This window comes from Eptatretus burgeri, chromosome 9 (genome assembly GCF_056783735.1).
Source record: "Eptatretus burgeri isolate ZD-2024b chromosome 9, Ebu_testis_v1, whole genome shotgun sequence".
Lineage (NCBI taxonomy): Eukaryota > Metazoa > Chordata > Myxini > Myxiniformes > Myxinidae > Eptatretus > Eptatretus burgeri.
This window is the reverse complement of record NC_140969.1, coordinates 66,241,785-66,263,617: the sequence shown is the minus strand read 5'-3', so window position 1 is coordinate 66,263,617 and position 21,833 is coordinate 66,241,785. Positions and strand designations below refer to the sequence as shown.

Below are 21,833 nucleotides of genomic sequence, written 5' to 3'. Positions count from 1 at the left end.
TGGGCTTGCTTTTGAACCCAGACGTGCTACAATCCAGTGCTCATCCCAGGTGATTAAAACACAACCAGCACGGAAGGTGTTCTGCCACCACCAGTGGCGATTCACACTCATGGAATGGTGTAGTTTCACCTGCTGTGTATGTTACTTCCTACGCTCTACCACCTCAAAACTTATCACCTGTGCAGTTTTTACACCTTGTATGAAATGGACAATAGCATGTATTGAGTTTTCACTGAAACATACACAGTCGGCTCATGCATTCTCAGATATAAAAGTAGTCCAAACAATTGTTGAAAAAGGAATTATTTACAGTGGGTAAGCTGAGGCTCATGGAAGAGCAAAATTATACAATGTAGCAGGTCAAAAGACTGGGATCGGGGTGAATATACAGACAATACCATAATATGTGGAGGGAAACAGCAGGAAGAAAGACTGGTGGTGGGGGAGGGGCGAAAGGGGGTCAGTGGGCATAAGAAAAGCTATGAGGTGGTGAGGGACAGTGGGTCTTGAAGGGCTGGAGGGGGGTGAGCATGAGACAACAGACATCAGGAGTCAGTTCCACTGGTGAGAGAAAAGTGGGATGAAGGAAATTTTGACTTGAAGAAGTATCAGGTCATGTATGGGAGGATGCATCAGAGCAGTGCGTTGCCACATCAACTTTCCACTTGTACCCCAGGTTACCCCAGGCAGATGACCCAGCCCATCCCCATCTCAAGATGTTGCACAACGTGTTGTAAATACAAGGTGCGTAGTCGGCCCATTGGCCTCCTTCACCCACGAGGTTCCCTCACTGATCCTGCTCTTGTGAGCAGGATCAGCATCAGGAAAATGAGCCACATGTCCATACAGCCACAGCTCATGTTCACGGACAATGCAGGTAACAAATCTCATCTGAGTCGCTCTCAGCAATCGCTCATGAGACAAAAAGTCCAACCAGCAATAGCCAAGAATTCTCCGAAGAGACCTGGTACCAAAGGAGTTAAGTCTTGGTCCCAGATCTTTGGTCAAATTCCAAGTCTTACATCCACAGAGCAAGACCGGAAGCACCAAGGACTTAAAGAGTTGGATTTCCATCCTCCGACATAGAGTAGGTACTGACAGCGCCACATCCCATTGTCCAGTGAATACATGACTCCCCAGGCTCAACCCAGATGTCTATTGACTTCCAGCTCACAACATGTGGAGACATGAATATCACTGCCAAGGTAAGTGAATCTCTGTCACATTAACATCCTTGGCAAAGAAAGGACAGCAGCATCCAAGATGTCATTGAAAGCCTGGATCTTAGTCTTGACTCGGGGAGACCCTTAATCCCAGTGGCTCAGACTCCTCATTCGGTGCCTCGAGGGCCCCTACAATGATGTCCAGAGTCTCCGCAAACATGACTGCATCATCTGTGAAATCAAGATCAGAGATCTTGACATTCCCAAATGAAGCACAATAGCTAGATCTCTCTGATATCCTCCCGAGAATCCAGTCCATAAGTGTTGAAGTGTGGGGGCCAGCACACACCCCTGATTAACTCCAGTGTCAGCTGGAAATAAGTCAGAGATGGAACCACCACATATCACAGCACTCTCAATACCAGAGTATAGTTCAGATATTAGATTGATCAGCTTTGGTGGCACCCCATGAAGACCGAGAATCCTCCAGAGGGCATCCCAATTCACTGAATCATACACTTTGCAGAGACAATACAGGCTGTGAGCATCCAAGCTGAAACTTTCACCTGCATTTGGTGAGGTCCTGAAGAGCAAGGAGATGGTCAATCGTTGACCACTTTGGTGTAAAGTTGGACTACTCTGGGTGTTGACAAAGCAGATGATGGCGAACCCGATCAAGAATTATCCGAGCAAAGAACTTGCCCAGCATTGAGAGCAGTGTCACCCCTTGGCAGTTGTTGCAGTCATGGCGATCACCTTTCCCTTTTCAGAGGTGGACTGTAAGGCCCTTCTTCCAGTCAGTTGGGACTTCTTCCTCCAGTCAGTTCCAGTCCACTTTCATCAGCTTTGAGAAGTTATTGATTGATTTCAGTAGCTTTTGCAAAAAACGCTTCCCACGTTCGGTGTCGTCATCATGCTCATGCTGTCATTTGGTGCCGGGTATGAGGGAAGTACCAGCATGTCCGTAACCGGGTCAGACGTTCCACCAATGTACAGTAGCATGGCACATACCTGCTTGGACACCGGCTTGGAGCATCAAACCGATGGACCAGTATGGCCACTTTAACAGTGGTGTGTTTGGATTCGGATCAGGCAACTGACCCGGCCTGACAACTGAAACGATTAAGGATATGAGAGTAATGATGATGATATCAACCCACGTACCTATCATGTCTGTTCGCCTCCACCGCCCTTGTCTTGCCGGCATTTGTCTGTTTTATATATCGTTGGGCTGGAGGATCGATGGTCATGGAGCGACATGAGTGAGAGGGATGTTGAGCTGTAGTCGTGATGTCATGTGATTGAGTATGAGCGAGTTTTCAAGTTGTAGAGATCTTGCTGAAGAGTGTTATAGCCTGGCCAAAATTGAAATATTGTGAGGCAATGGTTCGATAATGTACAGGTGATATAAGTACTCTGCCTTCTTGAGGGGTCAGGAGGTCACGGAGGAATATATTGAAGAGTGAGGGAGATAGCACTGAACCGTGTGAGATACTATTGGGTGGGAGTACGAAGGAAGAGTGGGTGTGGGATGTTAGGCTGTTTATTTGAGCTACAAGGCTGCACAGAATGCTTGCTTGACATTTTATATTGTTGGCATCCATGTTGGTGTTGAGGACTTTTTAGATCCTCGTGGAGGATCTCCAAGTCTTACTCACGTTGTTGTTCTTGTGGACTTTTTTGTTTCACAGCCTGCAGTTTTCATTGAAACTTCCTGAAACGGCATATATATGTAAAAATATCCTGCACACACAGTAACCATCTCCGATTTTGAAAATTCCTCCGAGAAAAAAAAGTTATGTCGTCAAAATATCTCCGCAAATGGAAATCGCCTAAAAAATTCTCAAACTAGGCAAGCTTTTTGAATTGTTTGCAGGAATCGAACAGGGCATTAGCAGAGATGAATTACCGCACATATGATACATCACTATGACGTCATATCAATTTTTATGACGTCATTCCTATTTTTTGTTTCACAACCCAGAGTTTTCATCGAATCTTCATGAAACTTGCCATGTATAAGCAGAAAGCCCACGTGCAGGCAGTAACCATCTCCGATTTTGGGAATTCTTCCTAGAAAAAAAGTTGTCATAATATCGCCGCGAATGGAAATCGCGTATTCCATTATCTCCGAAACTAAGCAAGCTGTTTGAATTTTGTTTGCGGGAATCAAGCCGGGCATAAGCACAGATAATTTATCGCAAACCTGATACATCACAATGACGTCATAGTCGTGTTTATGACGTCATCATTAAGAGGACGAGGATCTTAGCTCATTCGAGCTTGTTTCCTTTAACCCTGAGCTCCTCGGACTTTTGCCCCGCCCACCCTGAGCTCCCTGGAGAAAAATCCGGTCACTCGGGTACATGGAGGTTTGAATAGCTGCTAGTAAAACGGCTGCTCGCGTTCAATGAATTAGATTTATTCGGTGAAAGATTTTGTTTTCTGAAGAACAAGCTAAAATATGCAGAATTTTATGAAAACACATGTTTCCGCATTAGAATAGTAATTTACAACAAAAATCAGGACTAGAGGAAGCTCGTGTGTTATTAAAAACGATTGTACGAGGCAAATTCGACTGTTTTTGCATTAATTCGGTTTCTTCTGTGAAATATTTTGTTTTGCTCAGAGAACAAGTCAGTGTGTTTGTTTTGCTTAGAATAATTCAAAATACACAATATTTCATGATAAACATGCGTTTCTTATGCCTGGTGTTAGTGTCATGGTTTGGGTGGTGGGCTTGGGATCCTAGGATCCTGAGATCAAATCCTGCTTGGTTATCAAATTAATACCAGGTGGGGTTCACTCTGCCTGTCATTCAGACCTTCTGAGGTCAGCAAAATGAGTACCAGCTTTCTGGTATTCAGTGTTGGAGTGGCAACCTGTCAAGGATTGTGCCCAATAGCCTCGGAGACTGCTTCGGCAGCACTAATGTTCTGCACAGAGTATGGTATCAATGGATGTATGTGTTTCTTCATCAACATTGTGACATGGAACAAAAAAGGGGTCAGAACAAGCCAGTGTGCTGTTAAAGACGTTTGTTTTAAGATTGTTTTTGACCGTTTTTATAAGACCGTTTTTGCATGAAGTAGATTTCTTGTGTAAAAAATGTGTTTTGCTTCGAAGAAGATAAAATACACAGAATTTCATGATAAACACCAATTTCTGCATTATAATAGTGATGTAGAACAAATGAGGGGTCAGAACAAGCTCGTGTGTTGTTAAAGACGTTTGTTTTAAGATTGTTTTTGACCGTTTTTATAAGACCGTTTTTGCATGAATTCAGTTTCTTCCGTGAAATAATTTGTTTCGCTTCGAAGAAGCTAAAATACACGATATTTAATGAAAACACAAGTTTCTGCATTATAATAGTGATTTAGAACAAAAAAATGGGTCAGAACAAGTTAGTGTTTTGTCAAAAATGCTTGTTTTAGGGAAATTCGACAGTTTTTGCATGAATTGGGTTTTTTTTTTTCTGTGAAAAAAATTGTTTTGCTTAGAACAAGCAAAAATACACACAATTTCATGATAAACATGCATTTCTTATGTCTGGTGTGGGCTTAATGGCGAGGGCTGTGGGTTCGTAGGATCCTGAGATCAAATCCTGCTTGGCTGTTGAATAAATACCAGGTGGGGTTGACTCTGCCTGTCATCCTTCCGAGGTCGGCAAAATGAGTTACAGTTTGCTGGTATCCTGTGTCGGAGTGGCGACCCATCCAGGATTGTGCCGAATAGCCAAGGAGACTGTTTAGGCAGCACCAACGCTCTGCACAGAGTATGGTCCCAATGGATGGATGGGTTTCTTTATAACATTTGAAAAAACATGTGTTCTGTAATATGATAGTGATTTAGAACAAAAACCAGGACACAACAAACAAGGGTATTGTTAAAAAATACTTGTTTTAGGCAAAGAATGCCGTTTTCATGAATTAGTGTGTCAAAAGCTTTATTCATGTCTATTGTCATGACAGCATTTCTCAGTGGGGGTTGTTTTTTGTTGAAACTATCTAGAGTCTAGAATGTATTTTGTTAATCTTGAGAGATGAATGGTTGTTGAGTGTAGTGGATGGAAGCCATGTCATGTTGAGGCAAGAGAAATAAAAGGGGAGATTTTCTTTTACCTGCGCCTTCCCAGTTTTAGGGTTTCGGTATTGTTATAATGATGCCTTTTTTTTCTTTTTTTATGTTTTCACACCTGTCTGTCTGTCTGTCTTTCTGTTACTTGCGAAAATCGAAGATTTTTCAAGTATATTGGTTGGTCACGTGCATTATTCTGTGTGTTTGTAACAAGTTTGGTTTAAAAAATGTTTTTGTTGCACAGTATCTCTTGGGTTAGTTTGTTACTTGGCATGTTTTTTTTTTTACAAGTACGTTGATTGCTTCCATTTGTCTGTCCGCTCATCTTTAATCACCTACAGGTCACAATTTCAAATCAATCTGCATGAAACTTCACCAAATGGTGGAGTTGGTGGTCTGACAGAATCCTATTTATTTTTAAGGTCAAAAGGTCATCATCGGCCAAAAGGTCAACAACTATGTGAAATTTCTAAAATCATAAATTTATATCTGATTGACTTGGAATTTGAAGAGGATTTGCACATCAGGTCAATGAATTCAACCACCAATTATTTTTTATTATTGTAATCGGCTCCATCTGTCTATCTGTCTGTCATGCTTTGATAAACGGTTGTGCAGAAATTCACCAAACTTTGTAGTTACGGTCACCGCATGGCACAAAGGTGTGAGTGTTATATCATTTTGGACCCTGGAGCGGGGCCAAAAGGTCAAATTCCAAAAAATGCAATTCTGGGCACATTTTTAAACATTTTATAATGAAACTTTATATATGCCATCAACATTGAGGGAACACATGAAATCGGTAACGATTTTTTTAATTTGACCTCCGGTTCATGCCCCAGGGGGTGAGGACTTCGGGTCACGGGGTCGAAACAGAATGCTTTTTTAAACTCAAAATTTGATATTGGGTCATTCCTGGTAGAACTAAGCCATGTGTTGGCTTAGTGGTTAGGGTGGCTGGCTTTGGATCTTCGGGTCCTCTTTCAGCCCACCATTGAATTAACACTAGGTGGGGTTGACTCAGCCTGTCATCCTTCCAAAGTTGGCAAAATGAGTCCCAGTGAACTGGTAATAGGGGCATTGTATCAGCAGCACAGCTATACCCTCAGCCAATGATGCTACCCACAGCTTTGTGCTGCATACGAATAAGGAGGAGGAGGAGAAGGAGGACCTGGTAGAACTTTTTGCCATCTTTCAACTTTGCTTCAGGTGCGAAGTGTGGGGATTTGCGATCGTGTGCCATCGACTTTGCTCTGTTTAAGCCTCTCCTTATTATAACTTGAATAAGCCCACCCCCCCCCCAACGCCCCCCTAGTGATCCAATTAACAAATAGCATCATTTTTGATCATAACTTGAGCAATTTTCCTCCGATTTTCATGATGTTGAGTTTTATGGATAGATTGTAGAAGGGGACACATTTTCTTTATTTACACTCTATCCCTAAATACTGAAGGTCAAGATCATATTGTTACAGCTGTGGAAATTCGCATTACACCATAAAGGGCCCGTAGGTGAGATATCTCTAAGTACATGTGTAGTTAGCCCAAACCCGTTGTATAGAGGGAATTTATGTGATTCATCCGGGCTGCGACGCTTTGAGTTAGCCATTTTTTCTGTTCTATCTTTATTTTGAACCAACCACGTCTCAACCGCCATCACACAACAACTACGCCACCGCCACCATCTACGCTCCCACATCATCGCATCACCGCCATTCCCAAACGAAACCATAACCATCAAACCACCACCGAAAACCCTCCACCACCTTCACCTCTCTCCTTCTACGGCCATTCCCACAGCACCTGTGAACACTGAACGTCGGGCTGTCTCGGGCCCGTTCGGCATTTGGTGCCGAGCGCACCGAACCGCGAGCGCAAATGGCGGCCTTTCCGAGGGGAAAATTCGGATCAAAAACACTACATGCCCACTTTTCCTCCGTCCAATTAGCGAGTGCGGGGTGGCTTGGTCCCGCCTCCAGGCGCGTGTGTGTGAAGTCGATATATGCAAATTCTAGGATCAGGGGAGGTTCATGCCCCCGTTTCCTCCGACCAATGGGCGAGCGTGACTCCGCCCCCGAGGTCATTCTTATCCAAATATTTGCATACTGGCTTCTCCCGCCCGCCTATAAAAAAGGCGAGCGCAAGCTGAAAAGAGTGGCAAAAGTCGGGTCGGTCGGGTGAGGAGAGTGCGGAATTGAAAAGAGTGGCAAAAGTCGGGTCGGTCGGGTGAGGAGAGTGCGGAACTGAAAAGAGTGGCAGAGTCGAGTCGGTCGGGTGAGGAGAGTGCGCACGGTGGAACTGCAGGCAAAGGAGCTCGGGTCCGAGGCGAGAAGGACGGCGGTCGGCGACGAGGTTACGTTGTGGGGAAATCGCTCGTCTCGTCGCGGGACCCAAGCCAGCCAGCCATTCTCCTCCTCCAGAGCATCAACAATTCCCCCTTTCCCCCGCGCTGAGATAGTGCAAAAGGGGGCCCCGTTCCCACCCCAAACGTCATGCCAACGAAACCCACCAAGGAGCACTGAGTCGGGGCACAGCCGCGCGGACACATTTGCGGCTCGCCTGCCAACGCGTCACGAGGACGCGGGTAGGAACCACCCCGGTCTCGCGGACCTGGCCGCTCCTCCAGGTCACGCGCACATTTGGCCTACAGGCCTGTCTGCCTCCTTGTCTATGAGGGTGGCTTCTTTCCTTTGCTTTGGTGTAAATGTGTGTTGGCACCGTCTGTGAAGTAGAACTGTATAAGTGTTGCCGTGTGTGCGCGTAGTCGGTATTAACTCGGCATCGTTGTTGCTTTTATTGTTTTGGTTGCTATATGTGCATTTTGACTGTTTGGCTGTATATACATGCTTTCCGTGTGCCGGGAAATAAATGTGCATTGTGTGAACTGTTTTTCCATTTCGCTTTGTCTTTTCTCTATTGACCCTCCATCTTGCTTCACGTAAAGGGTTCGTAGTGGGTGCAACATCCCGGTAAATAATCTGAACCGTCGAGGTCGACAATAACACCGCTCGGTTATCCCGATAGTACGGAACGGGTCGCCCAAGCGGCTCGTGCCCGGAATCGACCTGTGGCGAGGTACGATCACCCGGTTTACCATCCGCGTGGGTACTTAGGTAGGTCGAGTTTGGCGAACAACCCTATCCTACGCGGGTGGCCGATTGGCACGATAGTGGTGAGGTCAAAAGGCCCACCTGTGACTGGCTCCGGGTGATAGTTCCCGGAGGGTCACGACTGAATTGTCCATCCGGTGGGCGACGTGCCGTGATCCGAGTTACGTGGCCGTCCGCACGCCGGCGGGCGCGAATTCACAACAATATGGTGGTCCTGAAAAAAACATGGCAGAGACTCCATACATTTTCCCCCTTTGTTATCAAATCTGGACTTTTCTCACTCAAGTTGTTAGCAATTTCACTTTGTCTTTCTTCAAAGTATCCTCATTAATGTACCTACAATGTTCCACATCCTTCTATTTTCCTCATCTTTCATGACGTTTCTGTCACTTGATGCTTTCTTGATTTGCTGCCCTCATGTGTTCATACCTGCAGATCTTCCATATGACTTATGACCTTGCCAGTGCAGTCATGCGCATCTTCAACCTCATTGGCATGATGCTGTTACTATGTCATTGGGATGGCTGCCTCCAGTTCCTGGTTCCCATGCTGCAAGATTACCCAGCAGATTGCTGGGTCTCCATCAATGGGATGCAGGTATATACAAGGAAACTTTGGCACGTGAAAAGGCCTTTGATTAAAATTTAGTCCATCAAGTACATATGCATCCACCTCTTATTATATATTGTATTCACTTTACTTATTCACGTTTACTCGATTTAAATCACCTACTCTTGTAAAACATACTGTGGCATATTTTATGTCCATTTTATTACAAATAGGACAGTCAGCTTTACTTTTCCTCCAAACAGTTAAATGCTTCATGATGTTTGTCCCACTGATAGCACCCTTAACCTCTGACAAGATTACTTAGATAGAGGTACGCACACTCACCTGAAATCTGTCGAGCCTGGGTACGAATATTGGCCCAGCTATACTGTAAACTATCATCCCGGTGTTTCACAGGCAGGGTGACTCATCAATGTGTGTCCCCGTCCTTCTGATGGACGTTAAACTAGACAACCCGTTTGCCGGCATTGGTTGGTGGACGATAAAGATCCCACGGTGTTTTTTGTGAAGAGGAGGCGAGCCATCACCAGCACCATGAACAAATTACAAATTTCTGCCCTAACTAGCAGAGGGCATTGCATCAGCGGCACAGCCACACCTTCAGCCAATGATGCTACCCGGCACTCTTGTGCTGCATACGAAAGAAGAAGCACCCTTAACCTGACGTTCCGACAGCACACGTATTGATCTTGTTTTTCAGCATTTGATGGACTGTTTTCCATGAATTCATTTTATACTAATCAAGTGGCAGTGTCATCACAACCCAAAATTGCATCAATAAACATAATTGTGACTTGAAAGAGTCTGTTTTACTTGGGATTAAATTTTCTTTGGAGCTTTAAATTCCTGGGAGTGCAATCCGACAGGATGGTGCCATAGTGTAACTTGCCTTAAGGCTGTCTCGTCTGGGTTGGATTCTTGACCGACTATGAACTCTTGTATTTATGCTTTGCAGGCAGTGGAATTGCATCACTGGTTGCACGGAATCATTGGATGTACGTTAACCTGGGAATTCGTCTGCTAACATTAGCTGGTGCATGTTAAACACCCCAGGGAGTCCTTCACATGGAATAGATGATTGTTTCCGGCACTGTCCCAAATTCCAAAAATCCAGTCCTCATATGTGTGTGTGTGTGTGTGTGGGGGGGGTGCATTGCATCAGCTGTAAACTGTGCCTCAATAATGATGCAACCATTGGGCCAATTTTGTAATTGTATCGCAGTCCAATAGCCATTCACTCATGAGGATAACTGTGAATGTTAATAAGGATAACTAAGGATTTTTTTTAATCCAATACTGTCTTACAGAGCTTTACTTGTCTGCATGATTTTAACTGGTGAACGTGTTCATTGACATGTTCTTATTCCACCTGCTCGTGCTTATATTATTTGGTGATATGAGCGTTTTCCTGAAAGAGAAACTGAACAAACTTTAGGATATTGATTGTGATATTTTCTGCAATGAATCTTTCCTTTCACATCCTTTTACAATTTCCCTTGCAATCTTGAGGCTTGTGGATGAGTGTGGTGACAGGGGGGTATGAACCGACAGTGGGACAGCAGGGTAACAGGTGGACACAATAAGCAAGGGAATTCTTCTTTCGTACGCAACACAAGGCTGCGGGGTAGCATCACTGGCTGAGGGTGCGGCTGTGCCACTTATACAATTCCATCTGCTGGTTGGGGTCAGAATTTGGAATTTGTTCATGGTGCCGACAATCGGTCGCCTTCTCTTCACGAAGGACATCGTGGGATCTTTAACGTCCACCAAATAATGCTGGCAAATGGGACGCTCAGTTACAGTTTAACGTCCATCCGAGAGACAGCACACACATGTTGATGAATCACCCTGCCTATGAAACACCGGGATGACAGTTTATAGCTGTGTCGGGATTCAAACCCAAGCTACACAGCTTAGAAGCGAGTATGTGTCTCCAGGCCATCCTGCCAGCCCAGAAATGGAATTAATGAAGAGGAAAAGAGGAGAGAGAGGATTGGGGAGGTGGGTTGGGTGGGGGGGGGGAGGACACAGTAACCTGCAAGTAAGAATGTTGGGCACGGCAGGATCAATGGGGGTAAAAGGGATTGTGGGTAATGATGAAGGATAATGACATGGTGGTGCAACCCATGCTTGAAGCCCTGAATGGAAGAGTGGAAGAGCACAGTTTCAAGAAGGGAAGGTAGTCCCACATGTGGAAGAAATGAGGAATAAATGATTGGAAGTGTGCTGGCAGCCTGGATTTTGGTAGTTCAACCAGAATGGTGTTACTGGCATCCAAAAGCAACTGTAGAGGGTTGTCGTGCTGACAGAACAGAGGGAGCAAGACCGGTCGGTGGAGAGGGCTGGAGGGAGTACCAAAAAGAGAGGCCACTGGTCTGCCAGTGCTGTGAGAGCTTTGGCATCATCGCTGGAGCTGACAACAATGTTGGGGACTTTCGATTCAACAGAATTTGTGATAAAATTTTCTGCAATTTCTCTGTTCAGTGAGGAAAGGCAGTCCATATTTTATAAGACAAATCAATAGTGTCCTTCAAAACTAACACACACACACACACACACACACACACACACACACACACACACACACACACACACACACACACACACACACACACACACACACACACACACTCTGACACCACATTTTTCAGACACACAGAAGAAAGTTTATGATTATCAAGATGAAACAATTTTTGGGGTTTATGCAAACTGGTCGACAAATAACTTGTGGGGTTCACCAGGATTTTAATTTTATTTCGATCGCCCAAAACTGGAATTGAAGTCTTTCTTTGAAGATTTAGCACCGAGTCGGGTTGGTGTTCTCTGCACTATCAGCTGACTCCAACCCCCCCCCCCCTCCTTCGTCTCACTCCAACAGTAATATTCCACTCTTTCATGAGGCTAATGATAAATATTGACAGAATTTCCCACTCACATCAGAACATTTCTCGGACTGTACTTTCCTCAAACCTTTCAATGTAAGAATTCAGCAGGTCCATTTGAAATTACCCTTGTGATGATTTCTCTGTTCTTGGCAAGAGCTCATTCATCCTTTATTGGATATTTTGGGCAAGCAGCAACCTCAAATTGTTGACAGGTGTAATTGTAGGTATGGCTTTGCAAAAACTCTCCGATCTATGAATTGACTGCATTGTTAAAGGTGGAAACATATTCATTGGCACATTCTTTCTCCACAATCATTATATTATAGATAAGGAACTGGGAATATGGACTGCTACTCTTGCTCTCTGTGCTTTATCACAGCACTGAACCATTACATCAAATTAAACAAAAACCTGACACTTGTTTTGTGATTCCATCTTCTGTTATCCATACCTAATTAGATGTAAAACTGCTGGACTTTCATTATATCACATTTGAGCTCCAATTTATGACTTGCTCTACTAGTATTCTTACTGTGCTCATTAAATTGGTCCACGCTGAGTCTGGAAAGCCCAGACATATGCGGGGAACGGTGCAAGCGTATGGACAGTTTGATGCTAGACGTATGAGGAATGAACATTCCAGAACTATTTCCTGTGCTATCCTTTTGCTCTGAAACTAATATTTGGATATGTGGAGTATTATTATTGTGACAAAAGTTTTTGCTAAACGTATAAGGTTTTACTATTTTGTCTTGCTGATGAAGCCGCTATGGCAGAACCAGACTGATGGTAATTTGGACCATCGGGAAAAAGGAGTCTTTGGGCCCCTTCGATCAAATATATTGTGAAACAGAGTGCAAAATAAAAGTTTCCTAAAACAAACATTTGTGCATACATATGCAGAATAACGAGACTGTGAATTAAAAGCAAGAAATTTACAAACCAGAAACTGGTGCACCTCATGTTGTAAAGTACAGAACATACATTACAATCCAAAGCATCAGGGAATGTTCTAGGCAAACGGCGTGAAACAGTATAAAACTAGAAGCGCACTCGGTGGAGCGAATACCTCTGCCCCGCAAAGCCTGATCCACGAAAACATATCTGGCCCAATACATTTTTGAGCTATCATTCTACACATCGTTTTTGAGCCCAATCTCTCAATGGTAAAGAATCACTTGAAAAATTCAAGTAGTCGGATCCGGATCTGGATCTTCACCAAGATCAAATTGATTCGCCCTCGTCACACACCGAACCTGTCCACAAAATTTCTTCCAGGTCCATCCACAACTATTGAGATATCTTGTACACAAACAAACAAACAGAGAGACAAACAAACTAACAAGAAGACATCGTGCACAGCACGATACTTGCAAAATCCAATAAACAAATTTGACCTCAATAATAATTGGCTGGTTAAATTCAAAGACCTCATCAGAAAATACTTTTCAAATTTAAAGTCAATCGGATGAAAATTGAGGATTTTTGAAATGCCACCTTAGTTGTTGACCCTGGGACTATGTCGATCTTTTGGTCCATGTTGACCTCAAATATAATTGGCTGGTTGAATTCAGTGACGTGAAATATAAATCCTCTTCAAACTTCAAGTCAATCAGATGAAAATTGAGGATTTTAGAAATCTCACCTGGGTTGTTGACCTTGGGCCTATGTTGACCTTTTGACTTTTTGGCCTCAAAAAACAATAGGCTTCTTCCTTATGACGAACTCTACCATGTGTTGAAGTTTCGTAAAGATCGGTTTAAAATTGTGACCTGCAGGTGACAAACAGACAAAGAGACAGAATACCAAAATCGACTAACCAAGATAGTTGCAAAATCTTAGATTTTGCAAGTAACCAACAAACAAACAGACAGCATTTGGTGAAAACATAACCTCCTTCACCTTCGGTGGTGGAGGTAATAAAACGCACACACAGCCGAAGTTATTATTTATCTGTGTCAATTACCTGAAGATTTTGCTGAGAAAAAGAAATGGTCACTTTCGCTGTATGATCTGAAATACAGGAGATAGCGGGACTCTCGGACCGACCGAATCAATTCACACTCTCGTCGATTGAACAGGACATCTCTCTATATATTACTAAAACTCTCATCTTGTATGTATGTATGTATGTATGTATGTATGTATGTTCCCGAAATACAGCCAAAACGGTACACTATAGCGCAAAAATTTAGTGCCGCCTTACTTACCATTCTCCTACGCTGTGCAGTATCAAGTTTCGTTCAAATCGGGCAACGAAAAAAATAATTAAAAAATAAATTCCCGATTCAGTCAAGTAATCTTCGGGAGTATTTGATCAATGCAAACAACCTCAGCGGTATAGTTCGCTGGAGCTATCTTTATTTATTATTATTATTAATATTTTTATTTTTTGAAATGATTTTTTTTAATCAACCGCTGTCACAACGGGAACCCAACAGGTTCACGGGTCGTCGAGTTCTAGTATATCTATAAAAGGAAAAATCTCTCTCTTTGTTTGTATATATTATATCTATGGGTACATTTTTAAAGTTACAAACTCCAAACTCGGCTTGCAAATGTGGGCGGTAATATAGGCTATGTGGCCGTGGCCTCACCTGGAGGTGTGGGGGTTGGGGGCAGCATAAATGCTCTATGTAAATGTGTTCCATGTAGCACCATCTGGTGGTGGCAGGAGGTATTGCAGCTTCCTTTTTACTTGGGCAATGCTGAAGTGAAAGCACTTTTCACATGGATACATTTGTCATCCTTCCCTCCTCTGCCCAACCTCTAATGGTAAGCCCCCTCAGTCAATATTTGCTGTTACTGCGCAAATGCCATTGCATCGGGAAATTAATCCCCATTATTACATACCAAGGCAGCATATAGTTTCGCCTGCCCAGGGGTGGGGGTGCAGGAGAGCTTCGTGGACTGAAAAGGGGGCAGGAGCACCAGCGCGGTGGGGTTGGAGGGGGGGGGTGGTGAATTGTTTAATATGGTGAGTTGAGGTGATGGCGGTTTGGGTTTATATAAAATGAGAAAGCGCTCACCTATCCCATCCCCGCAAAGCCCGTCTGCATCCATTTTGGGGAAAAATGAAATTAGGCGGTCTAAGGAGCGAGGAGGGGGGCATTGTGAATGGGATATTCATCACAGCCTTTTTAGATGCTGAATTGTGAATGATATACAAGATCAAAATAAAAACTACAAAATCGAAAGCCCATCCACGTTCAAAATGCAATGCCCTTTGTATCCAGACATCTTCTTTTTCAGATGTATTCGTGGACAGACACATGTGGAAATTGAAACAGAGCTCCAATCAGCCAATCAATCTTTCTGAGTGGCTACAAAGTGTTATTCAGGTTTCTCTTCCTGCACAATGCGGTACAAATCTGCCAGTTTCTCGACAAGATTAGCAAAACATATAGTGCCTATAGAAAGTCTACACCCCCTTACAAATTTTTCACCTTTTGTTGCCTTTTAGCCTGGAATTAAATTGTATAAAATGAGACTTTTCCCACCTTTATTTGCACATCGTAATCCACAACTTCCAAGTGAAAAATTCCACAAATTTCAGAAAATTAATTAAAAATACAAAACCAGAATATCTTGGTTGGATAAGTGTCCACCCCCCTGAGTTAATACTTGATGGAAGCACCTTTGACAGCAATTACATGTGAGTCTGTTGGGACAGGTCTCTACCAACTTTGCACACCTTGATTGGGCAATATTTTCCCATTCTTCTGAACAAAACTGTTCAAGCTCAGTAAAGTTGTGTGGGAAGCATTGATGTGACAGCAATCTTCAAGCCATGCCACGGATTTCCGATTGGATTTAGGTCGGGGCTCTGACTGGGCCACTCAAGGACATTTATCCTTTTGTTTTTTAGCCACTCCAATGTAGCTTTTACTGGATGCTTTGGGTCAATGTCATGCTGAAAGGTGAACTTCCGTCCCAATTTCAGCTTTCCTGCAGAGGGCAGCAGGTTTTCCTCGAGGATTTTTCTGTATTTTGCTCCATCCATTTTCCCTTCTAGCCTGTCAAGTGCCCCAGTCCCTGCTGATGAGAAACATCCCCACATCATGATGATGCCACCAGCATGCTTCACATTTGGGATGGTGTTTGGGTAATGTGCCGTGTTGGGTTTGTGCCAAACGTAATGTTTTGCATTCAGGCCAAAAAGTTCCATCTTGGTTTCGGCAGACTACAAAACTTTTTGCCACATGGCTTCAGAATCTCCAGAGTGGTTTTTGCAAACCTCAAATGGGACTCAAGGTGGGCTTTTTTGAGTAATGGCTTCTTTCTTGCTACCCTAGTGAGCAGGCCAAACTTGTAGAATGCTTTGGATATTGTTGTCACATGCACACAGTGACCAGTCTTTGCCATAAATGCCTGGAGCTCTTTCTAAGTTGCCATTGGCCTCTCTGATCAGTCTCCTCCTTGCTTGATCATTCAGTTTGGAGGGACGGCCTGATCTAGGCAGGGTCTTGGTGGTACCATACGCCTTCCACTTCTTGATTGTCTTGACTATGCTTCAAGGGATATGCAAGGCCTTTGAAATATTTTTATACCCATCCCCTGATCTTTGCCTTAACACAACTTTATCCTGGAGGTCTTTTGAAAGCTCCTTGGTGCTCATGGTTGTCTTTGCTATGAAATGCACTACCAGGAGAGGAAACCTACAGGAACAGATGATCTTGTTCTGAAATAATCAGAATCACTACCATTTGACACAGGTGGTGGCCAGGTGTGTGATTTTGAAGGTGATTGGTTACACCTGAGCTAATTTACGATTGCTATTACAAGGGGGATGGATACTTATCCAACCAATATATTCTAGTTTTGTATTTTTAATTAATTTTCCGAAATTTGTAGAATTTGTTTTTCACTTGGAAGTTGTAGGTTACGATGTGTAAATAAAGGTGAAAAAGTCTAATTTAATGCAATTTAATTCCAGGCTATAAGGTAACAAAAGGTGAAAATTTTGAAAGGGGGTGTGGACCTTCTGTCGGCACTGCACGTGTGAAGGTGGAAAATAATTTTTTGAGGATTAAGAGGGTACAAACCCCATTTTTTATAACACACTTTTATGGTTGACTAGACGACCCGTGAACCGGTTTGGGTCCCGTTGTGACAGCAGTTGATAAAAAAAATTTTTCAAGATAAATAAATAAATAATAATAACAAAGATAGCTCCAGCGAACTATACCGCTGAGGTTGTTTGCATTGATCAAATAATCCCGAAGAGTACTTGACTGAATCGGGAATCGATTTTTAAATATTTTTTTCGTTGCCCGATGTGAACGAAACTTGATACTGCACACCGCAGGAGAATGGTATGTAAGGTGGCACTAAAAGTTTTGTGCTATCTTGTACCGTTTTGGCTGTATTTCGGGAACATACATACATACATACACTTATACAAGATGAGAGTTTTAATAATATATAGATAACCATTTCCTTTAAAATTTGAAACTGTAGTTTTAACAGCGTTAAATATCGTTTGTTTAACGCAGGTAAAAACACCAATTAATGACAGGCACTTTTTTTTTTTCGCGATTCAATCAAAATCAACTTTCAACCCTCAACTATTAATACACTATGTTTAAATATATGTTCTAAAATTGTCTTCCTCCCCTATTTCTGAAAACGTAATCTTTCTCTTTTTTTTTTTTGAGCACCGACCCCTTGATGTTCTGGGGTCCTTGTTTGGTGCCCGAATGCCCCACTGCTTTGTCCACCCCTGTGCAGGACTTTTTAAACTTGTGAATATATATATATATATATATATATATATATATAATCATGTGACCATTGTTCCTTTTGGGTGGTGGTCCATTGTGATTATCTGAGGAGAGGTTTTCTCAAAGATAGGCTGAAGGGAAGGCCATTCATGGCTCTTGTACACAGGAACTATTAAGTTTGATACCTTGTTTAATTGTCAATATTATTCTAATTCTGATCTTTGCCATGATTCCTGTGACATTCTGTAAATGCTGAACCAGCACTGCAATTAATTGTCATGGATGGACTCGTAGTTAACTGTCACCTCAGCAAGCTAACTGACACCATGTTGGGAAGGCACTCAGTGAGTTGTCCGGTGCCTACCCTCGGAGCTTATTAGTCCCTCCAACCTCATCATCCTTTTCAGCTTGGAGTTCCCATCTTCATTACCTGTGGTGCAGCTTTTACGGCTGATTCGAGTTCTTCTTCTCTGTGCTTTGGTGATTCGAGGATTCACCTTCTGAGGACTTGTTGAATGTGACAGACTGAATACCAATGTCGGCTTCACTATTTGTGTGGACTCTCTAGACTTTGATCCTTTCAAAGGAGCTCACTGCTGACCTTTCACCCATTTATAACCTGCTGGGGTTTATTGTGCGGACTGCTTGATTAAGCTGAGCTGCCATATTGCTGTGCTGTGAGTTATCGCTATCATCACTATCACTTCTCATTGAGCTGTCCCCATTGAGCTCACAAAGCAATGTCCTCTCCCAATAACCTAAAGTGCTACCGAAGAGGCATTTACTTTGTGATATTACACTAATAGAGGTAAGATTTAAATAATTGTTGATGTCTGCCAAAAAATTTAATTGCTGAGGCTGGCACATGAGGCTGAGGCTGAGGCTGAGGGGTTCTCGAAAGCACATGGCACATTAGCAGAGTCATTTGTCACGTGTCTGCGATTCCATTAATTGCTTACACCTATCTTTCTGGGTTGCTGAGTTAACAATTAATGTATCGCTCCTAAACGAGCTTCCTAATGCCGAGAAACAAGTCTATATTTTTTCATTTCATTTGCAAGGCACAGAGTTTGCAGCAGAATTGTGAATGAAAAGATGCAAGTTGTGGTTATTTGATCACAGTTATTCAACAGTGGAACTGTGCCGTCCTTGACGAGCACATTCTGTACAAGACAGTACATCTGGGTCAAGTATATTTGTTTTCTGCATGAACAGTGCTTTAAAAAACGAAGGCATTTGTACCAGTTGGATTGAAGCCTAAATACAACACTCAGTCGAGCACATACCTCCACCAGGCTGAACAGTTTACGTTTAGTATCTCACCGATAGGTCGGATCTGCATCCACACGATAACCAAAATCTAATCTGTTTGTTCTTGTCACCTACCCAACTTATCCACTAACTTTTGTCACAATCCGTCCATAACTTTTTGAAACATCATGCTATATATCGTTTTTTGGCCCAATCTCTCAATGGTGAAAAATCACTTTAAAAATTCTCATCTTCAGATCCAAATCTTCATCAAAACCTAACAATGCCATCCTTATCACACACCCAACGTGTCCACCAAGTTTCATCCGAATGTGTCAATAACTTTTTGAGATATCCTGCTCACAGACCAACAGACAAACAAAAAAAAACAGGGGTGAAGACATAACCTCCATTCACATTCACCAGTGGTGGAGGTAATTAAATTAAGATGCACATTATGGATTTTTATGGGATAAGCTCTTGGATTTCACAAATATCAGCAATGCGACAACATGCCCACAAAACTGAAATAAAAGTTAACTTTCTCGTTCTGTACCTGCATGATGAGATGGATAAACGATTCATGATTGAGTGAGTCCAATACTCGGAAAATTAAATAATTTTAGCAATCCAAAGAGAGACCGAACTGAAAATGGTCAGCAGGATGTGTAATGAGTTAAACTTAGAAGAAGAAAAAAGTTAGGAATAGAAAGATAATTGAGCGAATACACCGTGGGAAAACATTTTTTTTGTACTTTTTGGTGGCGTTGGAGGATAACATAAACGGTCATTGATATGTGAGCAAGGTGACTTGCTGGAAGAGTAGATTAGTGAATAATGTTCAACGTTATTTGATTTTTTTTCTCCTCGTTTTCTTGCCACCTTCTCTTCCCATCCACAGAATCAGACGTGGGAGACACAGTACTCTTACGCATTGTTCATGGCTATGAGCCACATGCTCTGCATTGGTTATGGGCAACAGGCACCCCTTGCCATGACAGATGTGTGGCTGACTATGCTGAGCATGATCGTGGGGGCTACGTGCTATGCCATGTTCATCGGCCATGCCACTGCGCTCATACAGTCACTCGACTCTTCGCGCAGGCAGTATCAGGAAAAGGTCAGGGTCTCTTTTTTATACATGATGTGTGATCTATTTGATATGTGATCAATTAGCTATTTTCTTCCTTTTTTTAGTGTAGCCTTCCACTTTCATCTATGGTAATATTTATGATATCTCTGATCTAATATAATTTGCGATATCTATAACAGTATTTATGATATTGTTGTTGTATTCGCGCCCGCCCGGCGTGCGAACGACCGAGTTTCACCAATAGCAGCCGGTTCGCCCACCGAAGGGACAATCCAGTCGTGACTTTCTGAAATGGCGTCAGAAACCAGTTACGGATGGGTTTTTAATCCCACCACAACCTTGTCCGTACCCTACCTGTGCTACAGGGTCCGATCGCCAAATCTTCGATTTACCTAATTATTCGCGCAGGTAGGTTACCGAGAGGTTGTACCTCAATGGGACCGCTTGGAAACGAGCCGCTTAAGCAGCTCGCTTCCTTTTGGGATAACCGAGCGGGGTAATATCGCGCAGTCCAGTTGGACCCGATCACTTCACCGGCAATTTAAAAACCAACTAATATTCCGCAATACAAGATGGCATTTCAATGGGGGAAGGGACGCGACGAACGGGTTTACATTTAAACCAGCACATTTATTTACTCTACGTGTGCAGGAACAATCATGCAGTCATTCAAAAACACCAACATGCACGTACACAGAACAAGCAATGGATGCGGCACGGCACGTGGGCAAGACAAACCGCCACAACCGTCTACAAGTAATTATTAATGTACAGTCACTTACACAGTTTTACTTACGGGACTCGGCGCCACAACATTCATTCGAAAGAAAAGCAGGAAAAAGACCCCATCAAAGGCAATGGGGTCAGACTGGACCTCTTGGGTCTTTATGGCGTGGGACTTGGCAGACCGAACGAGTCCCACGAGACCGTTGCAGGTTACCTGCACCCTCGTGGTGTCTGGCTTGGGCGACCCGCGACGTCCCGTCCCCACAGCAGCTGGCGTTGCCGCGGTCGAGCTCGGGCCTTCCGTGTGGCAGGCGAGCTCTCTCCGGCTCTCTCCACGCGAATGCGCTTGTGCGACCCGCGATGCTCCTTCCCCACGACAGCTAGCGTAGCCGCGGTCGAGCTCGGGCCTTCCGTGTGGCAGGCGAGCTCTCTCCGGCTCTCTCCACACGAACGCGTGGTTCCGCGCGACACAGCAAACAAGGCTGCACCTCCAGCTCGTGTCTTTTTCACGACGCCCGGACTCTCCACCGACTGCAAGCTCCAAGCTCCTGACTCCGACACGAGTCCAGGCCTCCACACAGCTCCTTGGCTTCTTCAGACTTCCATGCAGCTCCTTGGCTTCCGGCTTCCTACCGACTCCCCGACCTCTCCAGACTGACTCAGGCCGACCGCTCAACTCGACTCGACCCAACTCGAACGCGACCTTGGCGCTCTGCTCGTCCTTTTATAGGGCTGGTGAGACGTGGTTTGGCCTCCGATCCTCGACCTCTGACCTCTGACCTCTGCGCGGAAAGCGGACGTGCGCGAGATCACCAAGCTTGATCCGACGAGCGAATGTCCCGCGTCGGCCTACAGCGTCACCGCTCGATGTGGACTCTCCGCGGCTGGCGCAAAGATGGCGTCGTTTCGGAGACGAAGGTGAGGCGATGTTTGTGGTGTGGAGATGTTGACGGTTGCTGGCGAAGTGGTGAGGATGGCGTGGTTTAGTGAGAGGCGGGTGTGGTTGTGGTGGTGGAAGGCGGTTGGTCTGAAGCGGTTGTTGAGAAACATGTTGGTGGTGGACGTGGTTGGTCCAAAATAACGATAGTAAAGAAAAACGGCCAACTCAACGATCACAGCCCGGTTAACATGATTAGTTCCCTTCAAACAACGGTGGGGAAATCTATGTGGACACGGACTGTTCGGCCTGACTGATCTCGGGACCTTTATGGTGTTCTGTCAATTTCCACAGCCGT

The 21,833-nt window shown here is 43.9% G+C and overlaps 1 protein-coding gene across 2 annotated transcripts in view; it reads left to right on the top strand.

The window, feature by feature from the left end:
• Positions 1-21,833, top strand: part of LOC147020255 (potassium/sodium hyperpolarization-activated cyclic nucleotide-gated channel 2-like) — a 132,228-nt gene that overhangs the window by 65,401 nt on the left and 44,994 nt on the right. For both annotated transcript variants that reach the window (XM_085895490.1, XM_085895491.1), the window contains exons 3-4: positions 8,786-8,947; positions 19,681-19,899. In XM_085895490.1, coding sequence (XP_085751616.1) covers positions 8,786-8,947; positions 19,681-19,899 — 381 coding nt within the window. The remainder of the gene's footprint in view (positions 1-8,785; positions 8,948-19,680; positions 19,900-21,833) is intronic.